Source organism: Antennarius striatus, chromosome 3 (genome assembly GCF_040054535.1).
Source record: "Antennarius striatus isolate MH-2024 chromosome 3, ASM4005453v1, whole genome shotgun sequence".
In the NCBI taxonomy this organism is placed as follows: Eukaryota; Metazoa; Chordata; class Actinopteri; order Lophiiformes; family Antennariidae; genus Antennarius; species Antennarius striatus.
In genome coordinates, this window is record NC_090778.1 from 14,640,769 (window position 1) to 14,660,207 (window position 19,439).

Sequence of the window (19,439 nt, forward strand, 5' to 3'; positions counted from 1 at the left end):
GCTTATCAGCGAGATTGGGGTGTAATGTCTTTAAGTTCCGCCTTAATTTATTAAGCTTCATGCTGTCCCCTGCCAGGATTATTAGACACCGGAAACACACCGGTCTCTCCTCGTCTCCCACTGTAGTCACAGTGAAGCCCAGCGCTGCAGATGGTTCTTCATAGTTCCTCGAGCTAATACTCCCTGCGCACACCTGACAATGAGAGCGCCACCGCGAACTACTGTAGCGGATGTGCAATTACACTTTAGTACGGCAAAAAAAGCATGTTCCCCAGGGGCACACGCAACTCTCCTGGCATCGCACCCTAGGGAGGCGCGCCCCACTATTTGAGAAAAGCTTTACTAAATGCACCTCTCATTCCAAGCAAAGTCATTCATTGATATAAGTCTGAATGAGTGTCAAGAATCAAGAATCACTTAAATTGTCATTCTTAAATCCATCAAAAAAATTGGGAGCTCTCATTAGGCACAGATACATTAAAAAAGAACAGATACAAAACAGAAAAAAGGAGCTAGATAAAAAAAATAGATAAAAATAGACAAGAACATAAAGGAAACAAGGAAAAAGGGTCATTGGGTTGTATGAGTCATTGGTTGTTTTTTCTGACAATAATATTGGTCGTTCCCTCCAAACTCAATGAGAAATTGACACCCACTCCCCCCAACCACAGTTGCATCAGCACTGTCCATATAATTTAAAAAAATTCTTCGGTGGATGGAAAGTAGGAGTGAAGGATGGACACAATCTTCTTAACAGGGTAGTGTGATGGTGTGTGTGTGTGATGGTGTGTGTGTGTGTGCGTGCGTGCGTGTGTGCGCGTGTGTATGTGTGCGTGCGTGTGTGTGTGTGTTGTAAAGCTCACATGCCTTCATAAGCTCACATGCCTTCATAAGCTAAGTGCTTGTAGATCTTCCAAACACTGAGAAGACATTTTAGCTACAGAAAGACAAGAACATCTATCACAAAACACAAACACAAATGAGCACTAATATGAAATCACACAAGTTTGTGTCAGAATATAACAGGAACAAAACTGTTCAAAGAGACATAAAATAGGTGGCTCCTCTCCCTTTCTAACTCCCCTTCATGTCTGTCTTCTTCACTCATCCCTTCAGTGTTTCTAATGAGATTCCCACAGCCCTTAAGTCATTTAGTTAATGGATTACCCCACCGCAATATCCATCTTTCCTCTGGGACAGCGCACACACATACACTTTCATATATACAGTAGTACCTTGAGATACCTTGAGAAGTTTATTCCGTGACTGAGCTCCCAGGTCAAAAAGCTCATAACTCAAACAAATGTTCCCTCTTTTAACTAAAAGCTTTTTAATTTGTTACAGCCTTGTAATGAAGCCCCAAATCCCTTACATTTTGGAAAAAAACAAACATTTTTATCAACCAATAGACAGGCATACTTTACCTGTGCTAAATTATTTTAAGTACTTTGGGTCAACAGTCCAGAGCAATGGCGAGTGTGGAAAAGAGGTGAAGAGCATGTACAGGCAGGATGGAGTGGAGGAAAGTGTCAGGTGTGATGTGTGATAGAAGAGTTTCAGCTAAAATGAAAGGAAAGGTGTACAAAACTGTGGTGAGACCAGCGATGTTGTTTGGACTACATACAGCGTCACTGAGGAAAAGACAGGAGAGAGCTGAAGGTAGCAGAGATGAAGATCCTGAGGTTCTCTTTGGGAGTGACCAAGAAGGATAGGATCAGGAATGAGTACATCAGAGGGACAGCACATGTTATAGCTTTTGGAGATAAAGTCAGAGCGGCCAGACTGAGATGGTTTGGACATGTCCAGAGGAGAGATAGTGAATATATTGGTAGAAGAATGATGAGTTTTGAACTGCCAGGCAGGAGATCTAGAGGAAGACCAAAGAGGAGGTTTATGGATGTAGTGAAAGAGGACATTAAGGTAGTTGGTGTGACTGAAGAGAATGCAGAAGACAGGGTTAGATAGAAGCAACTGATTCGCTGTGGTGACCCCTGAAGGGAAAAGCCAAAAGGAAAAGAAGAAGACAAACAATGATAAGGTATGAAACGATACGGAAAAGTCAAGAGCACACACAAGCTACGTATTTACTACGCGAATGAGATCAGGTCTCAACAGCTGATGTTGTATCCATCCACTAACTAGCAGCAGGGCCCCAAAGCACGACTCATATCTCAGATTTTTGATAGTATGTCTAAGTAAAATATGGACAGAGCGCCAGCTTGCATCTCAAAACACCTTTAAGTCAAGCAGCTCATATCTCAAGGTACTACTGTACCTTGGTCATTCTTGGCAGAGGAGTTTAATATGAGCTCATGGACAACAGCCAATGACATCAGATATATTGAAGTTTCAAAAACACCTTTTGAACATTGGAGGACAAGAGAATGTATGTTCCTTTATCCAAGAGGTTTACATTGACCCAGAATACAGTTTTAAGACTAATTTATGTTAGTCTTAGTAAAACCTCCCTTTTTATGAAGACTAAACTGGGAGATATGAAATACACAAAGTTTAGTGATGGGTGACAAAGTTCATAATGATCCTTATGAACTTGCCAAATATATGAGTCAAAGCACCAAAAGACACTGATATGCCTCTACTGCAGGGGTGTCAAAGTCAAATACACGGAGGGCCAAAAAAACGAATTTGCCAAAAGCTGATGACCGGACTGGTTCAATATCTGTTCAAACACTGAAATGAACATAGTCTATTAAACCAAGAGCTAATATAGTGTATATTATTTAATGATTAAATAAATACAGCAGTATTTTGTGATGGCTGTCAGTAACTTCAAGGGGAAACCTTTTCAACAGGCAAACAGGAAAAGTGAATGTCCTTCAAAAACAAAGTATGTTTCTTGATTTCAAGATAAATGGATCAATGAAATTGCAAGCTTTATAAACTGAAAATACATTATTGTGCATACATTATTGCATGCGAAACCTCCTGCTCTGAACGCCCGCCTTCCTTTTAGACAGTTTTGAGGAGGGGAGTGGCTAAATTCAACCTCTGCTCTGACTGCTGATAAACATCCATCTATCCATTGTCATTATCGCTTTATCTGCTGCTGCGGGTCACGGGAGGCTGGAGCCTATCCCAGCCAGCTCAGGGCGTGAGGCGGGGTAAACTCCGGGCTAGTGCACCGCGGAGCCACATAGACACAGAAAACTATGCACACACTCTATCCTACGGTCAATTTGGGACCGGTTAATTGACATATGTGCTCTATTGGACAACCTATGTATGGATGTTGTTTGTCAAACAACAGAAAACAAACTAAAGTGTCAGAAATGTTATCATAAATGTTTTTGTTATTTGGATAAAACTCTAAAATGATCTGTTTTTACTAATGTGAATTATATTTTTATTTACCGGGGGACGGGAATTTCACAAGCCTATCGGCTTCTACCAGTCAGCCCTTTTTTATTCCGGATGTGATGTTGTAAATGTGGTGGAAGTGTGAAGTGTGTTATATTAACGTGTCTGGAAAAAAATTTAAAAAATAACATATAAATAAAACTTTAACAGGCTACATTTGTTTCACCTTTTTGACATTCAGAAGAGAATTGACTGTAGTAATAAAGTAATAAATAAGTAATAAATACAAACAAGTAATAAATAACAAAATCATGATAAATGTGCTTCTATAGCAATTAAAGTTACAATGCGTCACCGAAATTCTTTTCAAAAACTGTACTGATCACACTCTGCAATGAATAAATGTACATTCGTTTGCAGGTTCAAATGTGTGGATCTGGATGAATGTGCTGTGCAGTGGAGCTCTGCAGGAAAACATTCCAAACCTTTCCTGCACAAACATAAATGGTAAAGAAGAAACAGTGACTTTCAGAGAGAGCTGCAACTTGTGCAAAGATGGTCAGCTCTCCTGACCAGTGAGCTCAAACACACATACACACAAACACCCTAGTATTCTGATAAAATATGTAGGCTTGGGATTCAAGAAAGGCCCTCTTCTCAGTCTAAGCTACAAATTCTGGATGTCATTCTACAGATATTTAAGGGTTCTCAGGTAAATTTGATGAGTAGCACTTGAAAAATATAATGTAATTGCAACCAGTTTCAAAAGATTTACCAATCTTTTACTATCTCATTTCCCACCTGTGTGATGGGGATAAAAAAAACAATAGACTTACCCACAACTCTGTCCCCAGCCTGGACACCCATCTTTCTCATGGCAGCAGCAAACACTGCCACATCACGTCTCAGCTCGCCAAAGGTCACCTTCACAATGTCTTCATCGGCCTCCGCTGGTCGACAGACAGAGAGAAAGTGAGACATGCAAAGAAACAGATATAAAAACAAGACTTAAGTTCACAGCAACTCTTCAAACCCTTGCAAAAAAAAAAGGGGGGCAACAGATGCACCTGTAAATAACATCCAACATTCCTTTAGTGAGTCTGGAGCAACAAATAACTTTTGGGATACATGCTATGAAAAAGATGATAATCCTGCTGAACATAATACTTCCATGGACAATTCAATGTATTTGCAGAAAACCAATATATCAAGACATATTATTTTATCAGGTTTAATGTATGGTATGTGTAAAGTTAAGCTTAAAGTACGTACGTACGTGCAATTCAATTTTTATTTTAGGCTCTCATAATATTTTGTGGAATATATAGGTTAGCTTTGGGTTTAGTGAATGTTGTTTTCTGCAGATAGAGATGGCCTATAAGGCAAAGCAGACAGGAGCAGTCCTCTTGACTCATTAAGTGTGTACTGTTGCAAGGACAACACAACATTATGACCAATGAGCTTTCTTGTAATTACATTAACGCTCTTGTGGAGGGTTGTGTGTTCATGTATTTGTATTCATAATTGACCCGCTGTCCCTTGCATTCATACAGATGGAAATACATAGAAAGCCTTGTCCTCAGAGACAGACCAATAAAGCGCTGGCTAATCTCATAACAAAGTGACATTTGTGACCTTGTGCTCACCGCTGCATTGTTTTTTCCAAAGCGCCTTCACATCTATTTGTTCATGTCTTCCTTACTTTGCTTCTGCGTGTCATTTAAAAATGTGTCGTGCTAGGAAGACTAGCACAGAAAGGGAGTGCTGTGTTATATGATTTTTTGCATGTACACTACTTGCCCTGAGGCCTGTAACATAAAGCTGGATTACGGTTTAGCGAGATAACTTCAGGCTTAACCCTGGCTTTTTGGTACCATAAAGGTGGCTGACTTTCTATCGGGCTACGTTGTCGCAGTAACGTATGCTGAACACCTAACCTGCTCCGGAGCAGGATAAGTTCAGGATAAGAGCTCAGCAGGTATAACAGCCCCACCTACTGACCAATCAGAGCTCAGCGGGTATAACAGCCCCACCTAATGACCAATCAGTTCTCTTGGAAAATGGGCTGTCTGTTTTATGAGAACCCGGTGGATCTTGGTACACAGCTTGTGCGGAGAGCGCTCAGGCGCGAGAGAATATTTAGAGATCGCTGTAATCCGTTCGAATTGCCTTAACTATCACTGTACGAAAGGTACAGGTTTTGGGGAGAGGGGTTACATTACATCTGTCAGCTGCTGGAGCCTTACATCAGTAATGTAACGCACAGCGACCACGCGCTGACAGTCGTGCAGTGTGCATTGCACTGAGGTTCTTTGCCACAGCTAATATATTTCTTAGTGATGTTCATAATTATTAAGATGTCCTTAAATCCCTCGTTGGATGGGTTACAAGCAAGCCACAGATAAACAAATAATTGATTAATGGCATTTTAAGTAAATCATGGATTGATTCATTCATTCATAGGTACTTTAATGTATTCTGCTTGTGATGCCGAAAACCTCGGGAAGAACACAGTATGTAGAGCTATTCATAAAGTCGCCGGGGCTACAATCACATGCCATAATGAAAAATGTCGTATACACATACAGTTATGGAACACACAAATGTTACTGTAGTCAGATATACAAGTGCAGTCATAGTGGGGAAGTAATATTATAATGGCATTAACTTCCGCATTGACAGTCGGTGATCTTTTGCCAGTGATCCTTGCGCCGTTTGGCAGCTGCAACTGTGTTGCTTTTTTCCTGGATTATTGATTTGTATTGCTCGTATTTATTAATTATTATTGTTTGCTCCTCTGTTGTGAAATATGCGGCTCGGGCCGGTTTGTTGCATGTTTGCGATTGGTCGCATGCAGCAACCTCTGCCCTTTTTATGTGAGCGCACAGATCTAGACTGGACATGACTGAATTGAATTAGTGAGTTGATAGCCGGCTTTATGGTACCAAAAAATCCGGATGGCGGATGTCTCGGTAAGTGAAGCCAGAGAAGTAAGAGGAAGCCCGGCTAGGTTCATCAAGCTTTATGGTACAGGCCTCTGCATTGAATTAACACTGCAGAGATTTGGTCCTTGATTCCTGCTGGACAACACTGGTGTTAACAAACAAGGTGCAGCACCACTTCACACGTATCACTGCACATCACAATGCTTTCAGGGTTGTGTACTTACTGGCAGCATAGAGAGCAACTTTGTCCTGGTCTGCATGCTTGAGCAAGTTCTCAGCGTAGTTGAGTCGAGCTCCTTTAAACCACTCTGGAGCATCTGAGATCCGTTTGGATACATCCACAACCTGGTACACACCCATAAAACACACATCACTATGATAGTCAAACACTGCAGTGCAAACTTAGATTCTTATACTAACACTGAAATAAGGCTTGGTACTGATAAACTGGCTAGTACTTACAAAACACAACAATATATTTGTAAAACAAACTTTGACAAAAGTTGCATTTCATGATGCTGAAATACCAAACTGATTCAGTCCTCTCATCAAATAGGATTCAGAAGCAGACATGGGATGTTTGCTCAGCATAGTTTAAGGTATTAGAACAGGTTGACTAAAATATTCACGTGAGTTTGACTCTAAATGTGTCATCCCTGACACATCAAATAGTTGTTTAACTTGAGGATCTTTTCAGTTTACTAACGTCTCCTTTTACCACTACATTTCCTCACGATTTTGTTCAATTAATGTATTACCTGCTGCTTATCTCCATTTTAAATTATTTCAAGAACCATATTTCCAAAAATCATTTTTTGTCTTTAAGACTGCCAACCAAAGTGATAATGTCTTTTTAAGGGGGCTTAAAAATGGAGTAAATATGTCAGAAAATATATAGTTTATATAAGAGCATGTGGTCAATAAGATGTGGAATGTGCTATCTGTGTGCACGTAAGGGGTATTTCAACAGCACTGCGAAGCACTTCAAGCTCAGTTCATTATTTCCCACACCCAAATAGTTACTGTGTTCTCTGGCACTAAGCCACATTAGGCAACACCTAAATGAACAGAAAATTAAAATACTTCAGTGAAAGCTCCTTTATCAACCAGCATTAGTAATACAATCATGTAGCCTTGATAAAACTGTCACTATAAGTTAAAACAATGGGTTGCTGATAAGAAACCTCACCAAAGGTGAGAACTGATCAACTATCATTTAAAAAAGCACTATTTGCCAAATGTACTACTTTTGAATTATTCTCCTCAATTTTGCCTCAAAAATAGAGAAGTTAAAGGCATTCATTTATCTACTAATGTTTGATGAGTCATATAAAATGACCCTGATGTGCAAATCTTTATTTTCCCCTGCTGGCAGTGAAAGAAATTACACAAACATTGGAACACATCGGCTGTTCCAGCAAGTGGCCTTGGAATATAACAGCCACCCCCTTTTTCTGTCCTTTGATTGGCTGTCTACCCAGTCAGAGGCCAGACTTAGCCATCTGGCAAATTTAACCAGGTGTAATTCATTCTTGAATTCGAGTGGCAGTAAAGTACAGGCATAAGTTCTATCCTGCAAAAACAAACAAGAAATAAGTTCAAGCAAAGATAAGAAGGTGCTGTAATAATGTTGGAGCAGAGAACCTGAAATCCAGTGGGCTACAGGTGTTTAGAGCCTCGATATAGTATAGTTAAAAATGTTTTAACTATAATAATCTAAACTTCTTAGCAAGAAGTTTTATGATAACATGTTCGAACAAGTCATCATCTCAGTAAACCTCTGTTTAAGAAAAGGACAGTAATTATGCATTTTGTGGCCATGAATAAGTTTGCATGCTCTACCCATTCCTGCATATATGCATTGTTCAAGATGCGATTATTATAACACTCAAACAAGAACCAATGCAGTCACAGACTGCAAAATCCCATGACACCCCTGAATTAAAAATTTTACCCTGACCTACTTGCATAGGTCAAAGATCAAAGCTAGTGCTCTGACCTACAGTCATTTATCAAAGCATTAGCTTTGATCTATGGTCTTCGTCTATGGTCTCTTACTCACACTGGCCTTCTCCCTTGTCTGTCTATCTTATCCGGTTCCTGAGTGAGTGTACAAAAGTTGAAATTTGACCTTGACCTACTTTTCTCAAGGTCAAGGTCATCATCTCACTTTCATCTCCTTTGCTGCCCGAGTGATGTGCTTTTTGTTTCATCTTTCTATCTGCAACGGTTGTGAAGATATTTGGTGTACAAACAAACGAACGAACTTACGAACAATTGCAATACTTCAATACTTTGAAGCGTGATATAAAAAAGGAATCAAAGGAATGTGGTACAATAATTAAACTTGACCATATGTCATGTGTAGATACACTGGGATCCATTCAAAATGTTTCATAAGGGTGTGATTTATTTCTAGAGCCATACAAATCCATCAAACAGCCAATTTTAATTTTTTTAACTACAGAAATGGTGAATAGAATATTGTGATTTTTTCTTTAACCTGCAGTTGCAACACAAATTTTAAAAAAAACTAACACCTCTTATTCCCAATGGCAGGAATAGTATATCAGAACTGGACTCACCTCTTCATACTGTTTGGAGCTGACGACTCCACAAAAGCGCCACACCTCTCCCCAGAACTCTGAGTAGCTGTCCACCGTCCACTGGTACAGGTCACTGTAGTTGACTAGTAAGCAAAGCGACACCAATCATTAACAGATTAAAACAGAAAGCAAAATCACAACTAATAATATCCCTAATTTATGGACTTGAGCAGTTATGAACCTTAACCCTGTCCAATTTATGCAGGGCCCGTATGCATTTCAAGGAAAGGCGCATGGATGAAACGAGCACATGAAACATTCAGGTGCATTTCACTTAAGGAAAGGATAGAGAAGTTACAATGGCTGCTCCGCAGGTCGTGTTAATTGCATATCTATCCATTGTTCGATGGGATTAACCACAGAAAAAAAAACCCTGCAGAAAGAAGTCACCACCGGTTTATTTAATCACACTGATGAAGAACCAGTGATTTATCTCATGTACTAGGCTCACTTCTCGTTTTGTTTTTTTCCGATTTACTGTACATGAATCCTGTTGTCTAAAGTCACTTTCGATTCTGTCCTGATCGACTTTACATCTATCTTGTCAATCAAAACTCAGCAGATCCAGCTTTTCTTCATTCCACGCAATTTCCAGACTTGGCAGGTCCTCATTTGGTAACAAACGCACGAAAATGAGCGAAAAGCAAAACCTCACCGTGATAAATTCTATCAAAATTGCAATGGTGGTCAGTTTAGAGGCCATATTTAATATATTTGAGTCGCAGATATGTCCTTTCTCTAAATCACCACCTCGTTAGGACTACTGTACCCCTTTTAAATTACCATATACTGCACACCCCAGCTAGATACTTCGCTTTGAAGAGCAGTAACTTTGTAATTTAAATGTGATTAGATGTTTTACTCTACATGAAAGGAAAATAATGACACACTATCAATACGCTTTCATTAGGCTAAAAAAAAAAAATCCTAAATCGCTCCAACACAACTATTTTCTGTCTGTGCTCGTCAGTCTTCCTCTCTCCTCCGTCTGTACTTACCCAGATTAAGACCATAGTCCGCGTTGACATGTATCCTAAACTCGTCCATCAGTGTGCTCCTCTTGGAGTCCGGGTACCACAACACCTTGCTCTCCATGTCTATAATATTCTCGCGCTTCCCTTCCGTGTCTTTGGACATTTTTATTACGTTCCTTCCAAACACCTGTTAGAGAAAATCTAGAGAGCTTTTCTAAAGGTAATGGTCCGTAAAGGTAGAGGAACGTGCTTGAAAAGATGGTCAGTTAGCCGCAACTGTCAAAGGGATTAGCAATGACAGTACTCGACGCAAGCAACTGTTAAAAGGGAGCGTGGTATTGACAAGAAAACTGTCTGGATACGCCCATTTATCATGACGTCATTCACTGAGCTACATTCAAGAGCAAAACTACTAAAACTTGCACGTTGAACCCTCTGCTGTTCCAATTACCGCAAGAATTACAAATTGTCGTACTCCAGTTATATCACCTAAAAATTGTAGCGTTTTTATTTTCATTGGGGTTTTTTTTTGTTTTGTCTGTTGTTTTCTGCTGGTTAACTTAAGTAATCATTAAAAGTTACCGGTAAACAAAAAGGGGAAATAATTTAATGACGCAACCGACCCAAGGAAATTTTCCAGTAACTATCATTACAGTGCACACAGTAGCAACTCAAAATATCAAGCTGAAACTATGACAATCTTGATATAAACAACAAATTTTAAAAAATTACATCCGTTCCTTTTATTCCTTTACCAACGCACCAAGATTTATACTCAGTGGAACTCTTGAACAGCTCCTGAACATGAACGCGACATAGAGGTGATTGGTCGGATCTCTCGTGCACGAGACAAACTTGCCCGTCAACATGAAGGATTTTGATTGGTCCACCGTCCACTGGTTCCACATCAGCCGATACATCGGTCTATGTGGGAGTGCCGACTGTTTTGGAGTGGCGTGTTGATTGAGCAATTGTAAGCTGCGGTTTAGTGTCTCTGGGAGGGAAATTAACCAATCAAGGAGCAAAAATGTGCAGCATTTCAGGGGTGTGCCCAATCAGCGAGAGGAAAGGTCAGTAGTCACTGCTAAGTGGCGTCATCTCAGGTCTGACTCAACGGAACATGTTTTAGTCTTTGACCCTTCTCCTCTAGTCTCGTTTTCATATCAATTATTTGTTATTTACACATCATAGTAATTATACTGGACTCTCATACGTGTACAGATTTTTTTCTTAACTAGATGCTAATTTGTGTTCACATTTATCAAATAAACGTAGTGGGAACTACAGTATAATCCATCTGTACGCACCCTCAAAACTTGCCTTTTCAGACCCAGAGTCCAGACTGTACATGGTGGCCTTATCTCTTAAACCTGAACTCTTATACCCTGAAAGCTAAGTAAACATCCTTAAATATATACAGGTAATGTGAAATCCAATGAAGGACACTTGAGTAATCACGTTGTGTGTTTGATTTGTTGAGTAATATTATAGAGGATCCACACTATAGCCACATATATAGAACACTATAGCCACAGTATGTTTTGACCTTGTCCTGGTCAATTGCACTTTGGTAGAACATCAGGTCTTACAAATATGAGCAGAAAACATCAATTATTTTAATATTTTATTATTATTATTATTATTGTTAGAAGAAGAAGTATACTTTATTGATCCCTCAGGGGGAAATTACAAAGTCACTCGGTTAGTTGACAAGTATACAGGCCCCCTGAACACAGCACAAAAGGGGGCCTGTAAGCATGCAGTTAGTACAATCACATTAAACTACACACATCAAGGAGGCAGAGTGACGGGCAGCGGCTTCGGAACGCGCCCCAATTTTGAGCAGCTTGTAGGGGGGATGGTGCCTTGCTCAAGGGCGCCTTGGCAGTGGCTGGGAGGTGAGCTGACACCTCCCACTGTCAGCTCACACTCCTGGTGACATCATGGCGGGAGCGGGATTCGATCCACCGATGGCTGGGGTGATCCGTCTATGAGACATCTGCTCTACCGCTGAGCCACTGCCGCCCCATATTATTATTATTATTGTTATTATTATTTGGAGATAAAGTCAGAGAGGCCAGACTGAGATGGTTTGGACAGGAGAGATAGTGAATATATTGGTAGAAGGATGCTGAGTTTTGAACTGCCAGGCAGGAGGCCTAGAGGAAGACCAAAGAGGAGGTTTATGGATGTAGTGAAAGAGGACATGAAGGTAGCTGGTGTGACAGAAGACAGGGTTAGATGGAGGCAACTGATTCGCTGTGGTGACCCCTGAAGGGAAAAGCCGAAAGGAAAAGATTATTATTATTATTATTATTATTAGTAGTAGTAGTAGTAGTAGTAGTAGTAGTAGTAGTAGTAGTAGTAGTAGTAGTAGTGGTAGTGGTGGTGGTGGTGGTGGTGGTCGAAGTAGTAGCATGATTATTATTACTATCAGTGTTGTTACTGAAATAGTTATTTTGAACACTACAAACTGCAGTCTTTTTGTCATGTTTGTTATCATTGTCATTGTGGTTGTACATGGCTGTGCTCCTGTGTCTCACTCCCTCTCTCATTCCTTGACCTTGGACTGTTGAAATAAAGAGTTGGTCTCGACTGAGTCGACTCTATAGGTCTGCTTTTGATGGGAATACAAATAGGATTTACTTGACTTGACAATGGAATGAGGATGTGATTGCTAATTGCATATAAACTTGAGTGTGCATGTACATGTTCGTGTGTGTGTGTGTCTGCGTGCGTGCGTGCGTGTGTGCATGTGTGCGTGTGTGTGTGGTAAATTGGCTCACATGCTCTTATAAATTAAAATATTGGTTGAATCCATTCATTCATTTTCCAAACTTGAATAACACATTTTGTTCATAACTTGTGGACAAAGATGAATCTGGTTTGGCTGGAGTATGCAGGATACATCTTGAAAAATTATTATTTTGACTCAGGCTGTGTAAAATTGAGCTGTTTGTACAAACACATTCAGTGGAATCCCAGTCCCATCACCTACTGTCAAACTCATTTTCACCGAGGGCCACATCAGCATAATGGCTGTCTTCAAAGGGTCAAATGTAACAAATAAATGTAATTAAATACCCTCCCTTTGAGTTTTAGTTAAGCGATCATATTTTTGCAAAATTTTCACTGGTCCTCAGAGAAAAAATTCCAAATAGCTGCATAAGAGTTTTGTTTCAATTGACGGAAATTATGGGTAAACTGTTGAATTTGTGTTTCTAAATTTTGTGAATGTGTTCATAAAATTTTTGTCTTTTAGTTTCCCAAACGTAAAAAGCAACTTGTCCAGAGTGTAGTTCATCTGTTACCCACAACGTCAGCTGGGACAGGCTCCAGACCTTTTGCAAAATGAAATGAGACAAATAGTTACTGAAAATGATGAAAGGTGGCTTACTGGGTAGCATTGCTGCTTCATAGGAACTACGTCCTGTGTTCAAAGTTGTTGCTCTTTGCATGTTCTCCCTGGCATCCTCCCACCACTAAAATTATGCAATGTCCGGTATTATTGAATTTGTTACTCTTAATAGTCCACGAATAAGACTGTGTGTGATTAGTCGTTTGTCTTTCATGTGGCCTGGCAATGAACTAGCAAGTTGAATTTCATTAATAAGCAGTGTGGTTTCGATAGGAAAGGTGAAAACATAATTCCTAGCTACCTCATTGTTGGTTGGTATTGGATGTTTTATGCTTGAAAACCAGTGAGGAACGTTGTTGCATGTGTGCGTCTCTTTTTTGGATCTTATCTTGCCAACAATCAGTTTACCATATCTTTGCATGTCCTGCCTTCTTCTTTTTTTTTAATGGTATCCTTGAATAATGACTCGTTCAACATTTCTCTTTTCTTTTAAGTGTTACTTTGTGTTTTTTATAGACAATGAAATTCTGTTTCTTATACGATCACATTTACTTTATTATTCAGACTATTTGAATGACAGCAAATAGCCTGCTTTTTCAATGGAACGGCGATCACTGATTATCTAAAGATGCCTCTGTAAGTTTGTTTTTAAATCCAAGTTTTTTGTGGGCTTACAAACCGTTGAAAGTATTGCAAATACAAATACTTAACCCTAACCCTAACCCATTGATATAAGTGAGAAATTTACAGTTATCAAAAGTCCAATCCACTGGACTTTAAGTCCAGACATCGAAATTTACAATACTGTATATGACTAGAACTCTTATTAAGCACATTTGGTACTGCAATACTCTTAAGTCACTGATGGTGGAGCTGGATCGTAGACCGCACTCATGAATTTGAAATACAGATACAGTATGTGGCCATCAGATGGGGTAGTCATCTTGTGTTTACCAGTATAGACGTACGTGAGCGCTCCTACAGCCCTATACATAACCAACAGGTCCTAACATCCAGACTAGTTTTTAAAAAAAATATTTTACAGCAAACCATGTTTTCCTGTAATCGTACAACATCATTCATTAAAAAAAAATTGACTAATGTATGTTAACTACTGTTAAATAGACAAACGTCATTTGACAACATAATATAATATTTTTCATGTAGCCGCTAGAGGACACAAGCCAGTGTCTTTATCCGGGCTTGTTTTATCCCAAGCTCGGATAAATACAGAGGGTTGTGTCAGGAAGGGCATTCGACGTAATACTTTTGCCGAATCAAACATGCAAATCAAACCTACGACTTGGGAGTAGTGGAAGCTAGACTAAAGGCAGAAGTGAGCAATTGTGAGCAGCAGTATGGTTTCATGCCAAAAAAAGAGTACTACAGTTGCAGTATTTGCTTTGAGGATGTTGATAAAGAAGTACAGAGAAGGCCAAACAGAGCTGCATTGTGTTTTTGTAGATCTGGAGAAAGCTTATGACAGGGTGCCCAGAGAGGAACTGTGGTATTGTATGAGGAAGTCTGGAGTGGCAGAGAAGTATGTTAGAGCTGTGCAGAACATGTATGAGGATTGCAAGACAGTGGTGAGGTGTGCTGTAGGTGTGACAGAGGAGTTCAAGGTGGAGGTGGGACTGCATCAGGGATCAGCTCTGAGCCCCTTCTTGTTCGCTATGGTGATGGACAGGCTGACAGACGAGGTAAGACAGGAATCTCCATGGACTATGATGTTTGCAGATGACATTGTGATTTGCAGTGAGAGCAGGGAACAGGTGGAGAAGAAGGTAGAGAGGTGGAGGTTTGTCCTGGAAAGGAGAGGAATGAAGGTTAGCCGCAGTAAGACAGAGTACATGTGTGTGAATGAGAGGGACCCAAGTGGAAGAGTGAGGTTACAGGGAGAAGGTGGAGGATTTTAAGTACTTAGGGTCAACAGTCCAGAGCAATTGAGAGTGTGGAAAAGAGGTGAAGAAGCGTGTACAGGCAGGATGGAACGGGTGGAGAAAAGTGTCAGGTGTGATGTGTGATAGAAGAGTTTCAGCTAAAATGAAAGGAAAGGTGTACAAAACTGTGGTGAGACCAGCGATGTTGTTCTGTCTAGAGACAGTGTTCCTGATGAAAAGACAGGAGACAGAGCTGGAGGTAGCAGAGATGAAGATGCTGAGGTTCTCTTTGGGAGTGACCAAGAAGGATAGGATCAGGAATGAGTACATCAGAGGGACAGCACATGTTAGAGGTTTTGGGGATAAAGTCAGAGAGGCCAGACTGAGATGGTTTGGACATGTCCAGAGGAGAGATAGTGAATATATTGGTAGAAGGATGCTGAGTTTTGAACTGCCACGCAGGAGGCCTAGAGGAAGACCAAAGAGGAGGTTTATGGATGTAGTGAAATAGGACATGAAGGTAGTTGGTGTGACTGAAGAGGATGCAGAAGACAGGGTTAGATGGAGGCTACTAATTCGCTGTGGCGACCCCTGAAGGTAAAAGCCGAAAGGAAAAGAAGAAGAATATAATATTTTTCATGTAAAGATACTTGCATCTGGGTCTTATTTATTTAATACGTATTTACGTTGTGAAAATAAACAAAACCTTTCCTTATTCTACACTGGACATACCTAGATGTTAATATTTGTGTCATGGAAGACTGTACCACTGACCAACATACAATACTGTACATGCAACATTTTTTGATTCGGGTTTTTTTTAACGTCACGTGACTGAAACGCTTTCTGACGTCACAACCCTTCGCGGAAGTCACCGCAGACGATGGTGGCGGCCTCGTCAGCCTAGCAGCAGGAAGAGGCTGTTTCCTCTCAGTTTATGATAGTATCACCTGATTGTAGTCCTCTATAACAGAGTCTAGGACGTCGAGTCTTTTTCCGCGGAGCTGGCGGTGATTTAGACTGGGCGTTCCCTCACCTGGAGCCGGCCTCTGTGAGTCTGAAGCAGAGCGCTGCTTTAAAATGTCCCTCTTCCAGTCGGCACTGGATTTCCTAGCCGGGCCCGGTTCGTCCGGCGCGGCCAGTCGAGACCAGAATGATTTCGTCGGACAGGTGGTTGAACTCGGTGACATGAAACTGAGGATCAAGAGGGTTATCGCTGAAGGTGAGATGGTTTAACATGTTGAGAGTTATTCATGTAATGCGCTTTTAGGCTTGCTATCATACTGAACATGCTAACAGGCTAGCATTAATTAAATGACTATATTAATAATATTGCAACTCCAGAATAAATACATCACGAAATTAACACCGGTTGATAAATGATTTTCGTGTGTATCTAAGAAGTACAAAACATTTTCCATATGTTCGGGTATAACGCTAACTTTCAATCCCGGTGTGTGACACCGTCCCAGCGACATTCATGAATGTACGCACACCTGTATTCTAGTAGTGGACCAACTCTCAGCCGATACTCGCTCTGATACCAGAAAAACGTGTTTAAATGAAGGTACAGAAAGGATTGCAAAAAACACCGTGTTTAAATTACGTTAAATCTTGTTTTTAAACCTGTTAGTAAAATAGAACATAACTCCAGATCAATTCATGTTAACTGTTCAAACAGCCAAGGAAAACATCTTAATAGCGTTGCGAGATTCGTCAATATGAAGGTAATTTTTTTTACTGCATTTTTTTCTCAGGCCTCTAATCATTGTCATGTATTCATTTGGTGAAGATGTGAGTTTGAATTGCAATTAGAAACTTCTATTTGTTTGTTATAAGAGTTCTTGTCCTAATGCAAAGTGGCAAGACACTTTTGAAATGTTTTACTTTTTTAATTATTTCAAAATGAGTCATCTAAATTACTGATTTTCTGCTAATATACTCTAGTTGTAAACAAAGATATTTCATGAGCAATTACAATGGGACACTAGGTCTTGGCTGGGGTTAGGGTTAACCGGAAGGTGGCAGATGGCATGGACCAAAAAGTACAGACTGTGGACTGATAGCTCGTGTCAGTTCACCTCCCGAGCACTGCGGAGTGCTCAGGAGCTTTACATCTTTTTTTTATATTCCACTTTTCATACACAAAAAGTAGCACACAGTGCTTTACATACCAAGCAATCAATTTCCTCATAATAGTTAAGACATACATTAAAAAAAAGAGTAAAAATCAGTATTCATCTTTCCCTCAGCAATCCCCCACAATTCACATTGACACAGGTAAAAACCTTAACCGGCTCTGAGGAAATATTATCACACATCTTTGGAAATACACTTAGGAATAATAGCAGTCATCTTTGATTGAGCTGAGATTCATTGTACACTCTATTCGCTTCAAGTTAGTTGGCTAGACAGAATTTCAGGAACAGTGCTGCATTACTGTACTTTTTTTTCTGTTGGCTTAAATAGCCAGTTTTGAGCAGGTGAAACGGTAGATGAGAGACCTCTATTCAGATCGATTGGATAAGATCTACTTTATTCCTCATGTATGTGTCCAAATTTTTAACTCAAGCATAAGTGGTGTACCCAAGTAAGACCTAACACTTATTTTCTTTGGGATTAGTAATTAGTGCTAATCCTCTCTAAGGAACTATCACCTTATCATGGTGGAGAGGTTTGTGTGCCCTAAGGATCCTGGTAGCTATGTTGTCGGGAGTCTTGTATTTTTGTTTGGGTCACCCAGGGCAAAAAGGTCTCAGTGAAGGGCCAGACAAAGAATGGTTCAAAAGACTCTATGAAAAACCAAAAAGGGGAAAATGTGACCCTGCCCGGCGGAAGCCCATGGCCCATGTCCGGAGCCTGGCCTGGAGAGAGGGCCCGTCAGCAAGCACCTGGTGGCCGGGTCTCCCATGGGGCCCAGCCAGGCTCAGCCCGAAAAGGCAACTTGGATTTTTCCCACCCCTGTGGACCCACCACTGGCAATCTGAGGTCATGGTCCTTAGCAGGAAGCTGATGGATTGCCTTCTCCCAGTGGGGAATGAGGTCCTTCCACAAGTGAAGGAGTTTAAGTATCTTGGGGTCCTGTTCACGAGTGAGGGAACAATGGAGCGTGAGATTGGACGGAGAATTGGGGCAGCAGGAGTGGTATCGCAGTCGCTTACCGCACTGTTGCCACAAAGAGGGAGCTAAGCCGAGAGGCAAAGCTCCCCATGTACCGTTCATTCTCCATTTCTATCCCCAGCTATAGTCATGAGTGATGGGTCATGACCAAAAGAACACGGATACAAGTGGCGGAAATGGGCTTTCTCAGGCCGATAGCTGGTGTCTCCCTTAGAGAAACACTGCTACTCGCGAGGGGCTCAGAATAGAGTCGCTGCTCATTCTCGTCGAAGGAGTCAGCTGAGGTGGTTTTGGCATCTGGTGTGGATGCATCCGGGGCGCCTCCCTAGGGAGGTGTTTCTGGCAAGTCCAGCTGGGAGGAGACCTCGGGGCAGCCCCAGGACCAGGTGGAGGGATTTTATCTCAACACTGACCTGGGAACTTGGGATCCCCCAGTCAGAGCTGGTGGATTTGACCGGGGAAAGGGAGGTTTGGGGTTCCCTGTTGAAGCTGCTGCCCCCGCGACCCTATTCCGGATAAGCAGTGGAAGATGGATGGATGGAATTAGTGCTAATGAAGTGGGCCTTTAAGGTTGTAGCAGTTTCCTTTTCCAGCAATACACTTTTTATAGCATTTGCTACACAGGGAATGGTGTTTTGTCTTCAAGCTAACATTCATTATCATTATACTTGTAAGTTGCTGTAAATGACTGAATCCCAGTAAAGGATATACTCAATTGATACTGTAGCTCGCCATTCTTTGGTCCAAGTGTTTATAGTCAGTTATAGTGTGCGTTATGTGCAAGGATATATTCAAAATGCAGTTAAACATGCCATTGCACCATCCTTTGGACATGAGGTTGTGTCCACAGGGGGTGGTACAAGTTTTAATACCCAATAAGGCTAAAAAAGACCGCCAAAATAAAAGTCAGTGAACAAGAAGTCTGACCAGCCTTGCCCTTTGTAGACAAAGTGTGAACCCCTAGTTTATTTTACAATGCAAAGCAACGTTAGTTGCTGATTTACCCATCGCTATGGTAACCTTTCTTTGGGCTTGTTTGGACTAAGTCATGCTCACTATAATGGTCAGTGAAGAAGAAATAGATTGTGGTGTATGGATGTATAAATTTTATATATTTGTAGTAATCATGGATCCAGTTGGGAAGAGTTTTTCATGGCTTCTTTTCCAACTAGAGATTGGGAAATATCTCGAGAAAAAGCTGAGCCTCCTTCCTTCTTAATTACAAATTAAGTGTTCAG

General features: G+C 40.7%; 2 protein-coding genes across 6 annotated transcripts in view; one reads left to right on the forward strand and one right to left on the reverse strand.

The window, feature by feature from the left end:
• The window catches only part of aacs (acetoacetyl-CoA synthetase), a 44,325-nt gene extending 34,090 nt beyond the window's left edge, over positions 1-10,235 (reverse strand). For both annotated transcript variants that reach the window (XR_011035008.1, XM_068310365.1), the window contains exons 1-4: positions 9,868-10,235; positions 8,849-8,952; positions 6,488-6,608; positions 4,155-4,268 (exon numbers count right to left, since the gene is read on the reverse strand). Coding sequence is in view for 1 of the 2 variants with exons in the window: in XM_068310365.1 (XP_068166466.1) it covers positions 4,155-4,268; positions 6,488-6,608; positions 8,849-8,952; positions 9,868-10,006 (478 nt within the window). In the remaining variant the exon portion in view is untranslated. The remainder of the gene's footprint in view (positions 1-4,154; positions 4,269-6,487; positions 6,609-8,848; positions 8,953-9,867) is intronic.
• Positions 10,236-15,957: 5,722 nt separating this feature from the next.
• gak (cyclin G associated kinase) overlaps positions 15,958-19,439 on the forward strand; it is a 28,968-nt gene continuing 25,486 nt past the window's right edge. For all 4 annotated transcript variants that reach the window (XM_068310037.1, XM_068310038.1, XM_068310040.1 and 1 more), the window contains exon 1: positions 15,958-16,303. In XM_068310037.1, the coding sequence (XP_068166138.1) occupies positions 16,162-16,303 (142 nt within the window). In that variant the 5' untranslated portion in view covers positions 15,958-16,161. The remainder of the gene's footprint in view (positions 16,304-19,439) is intronic.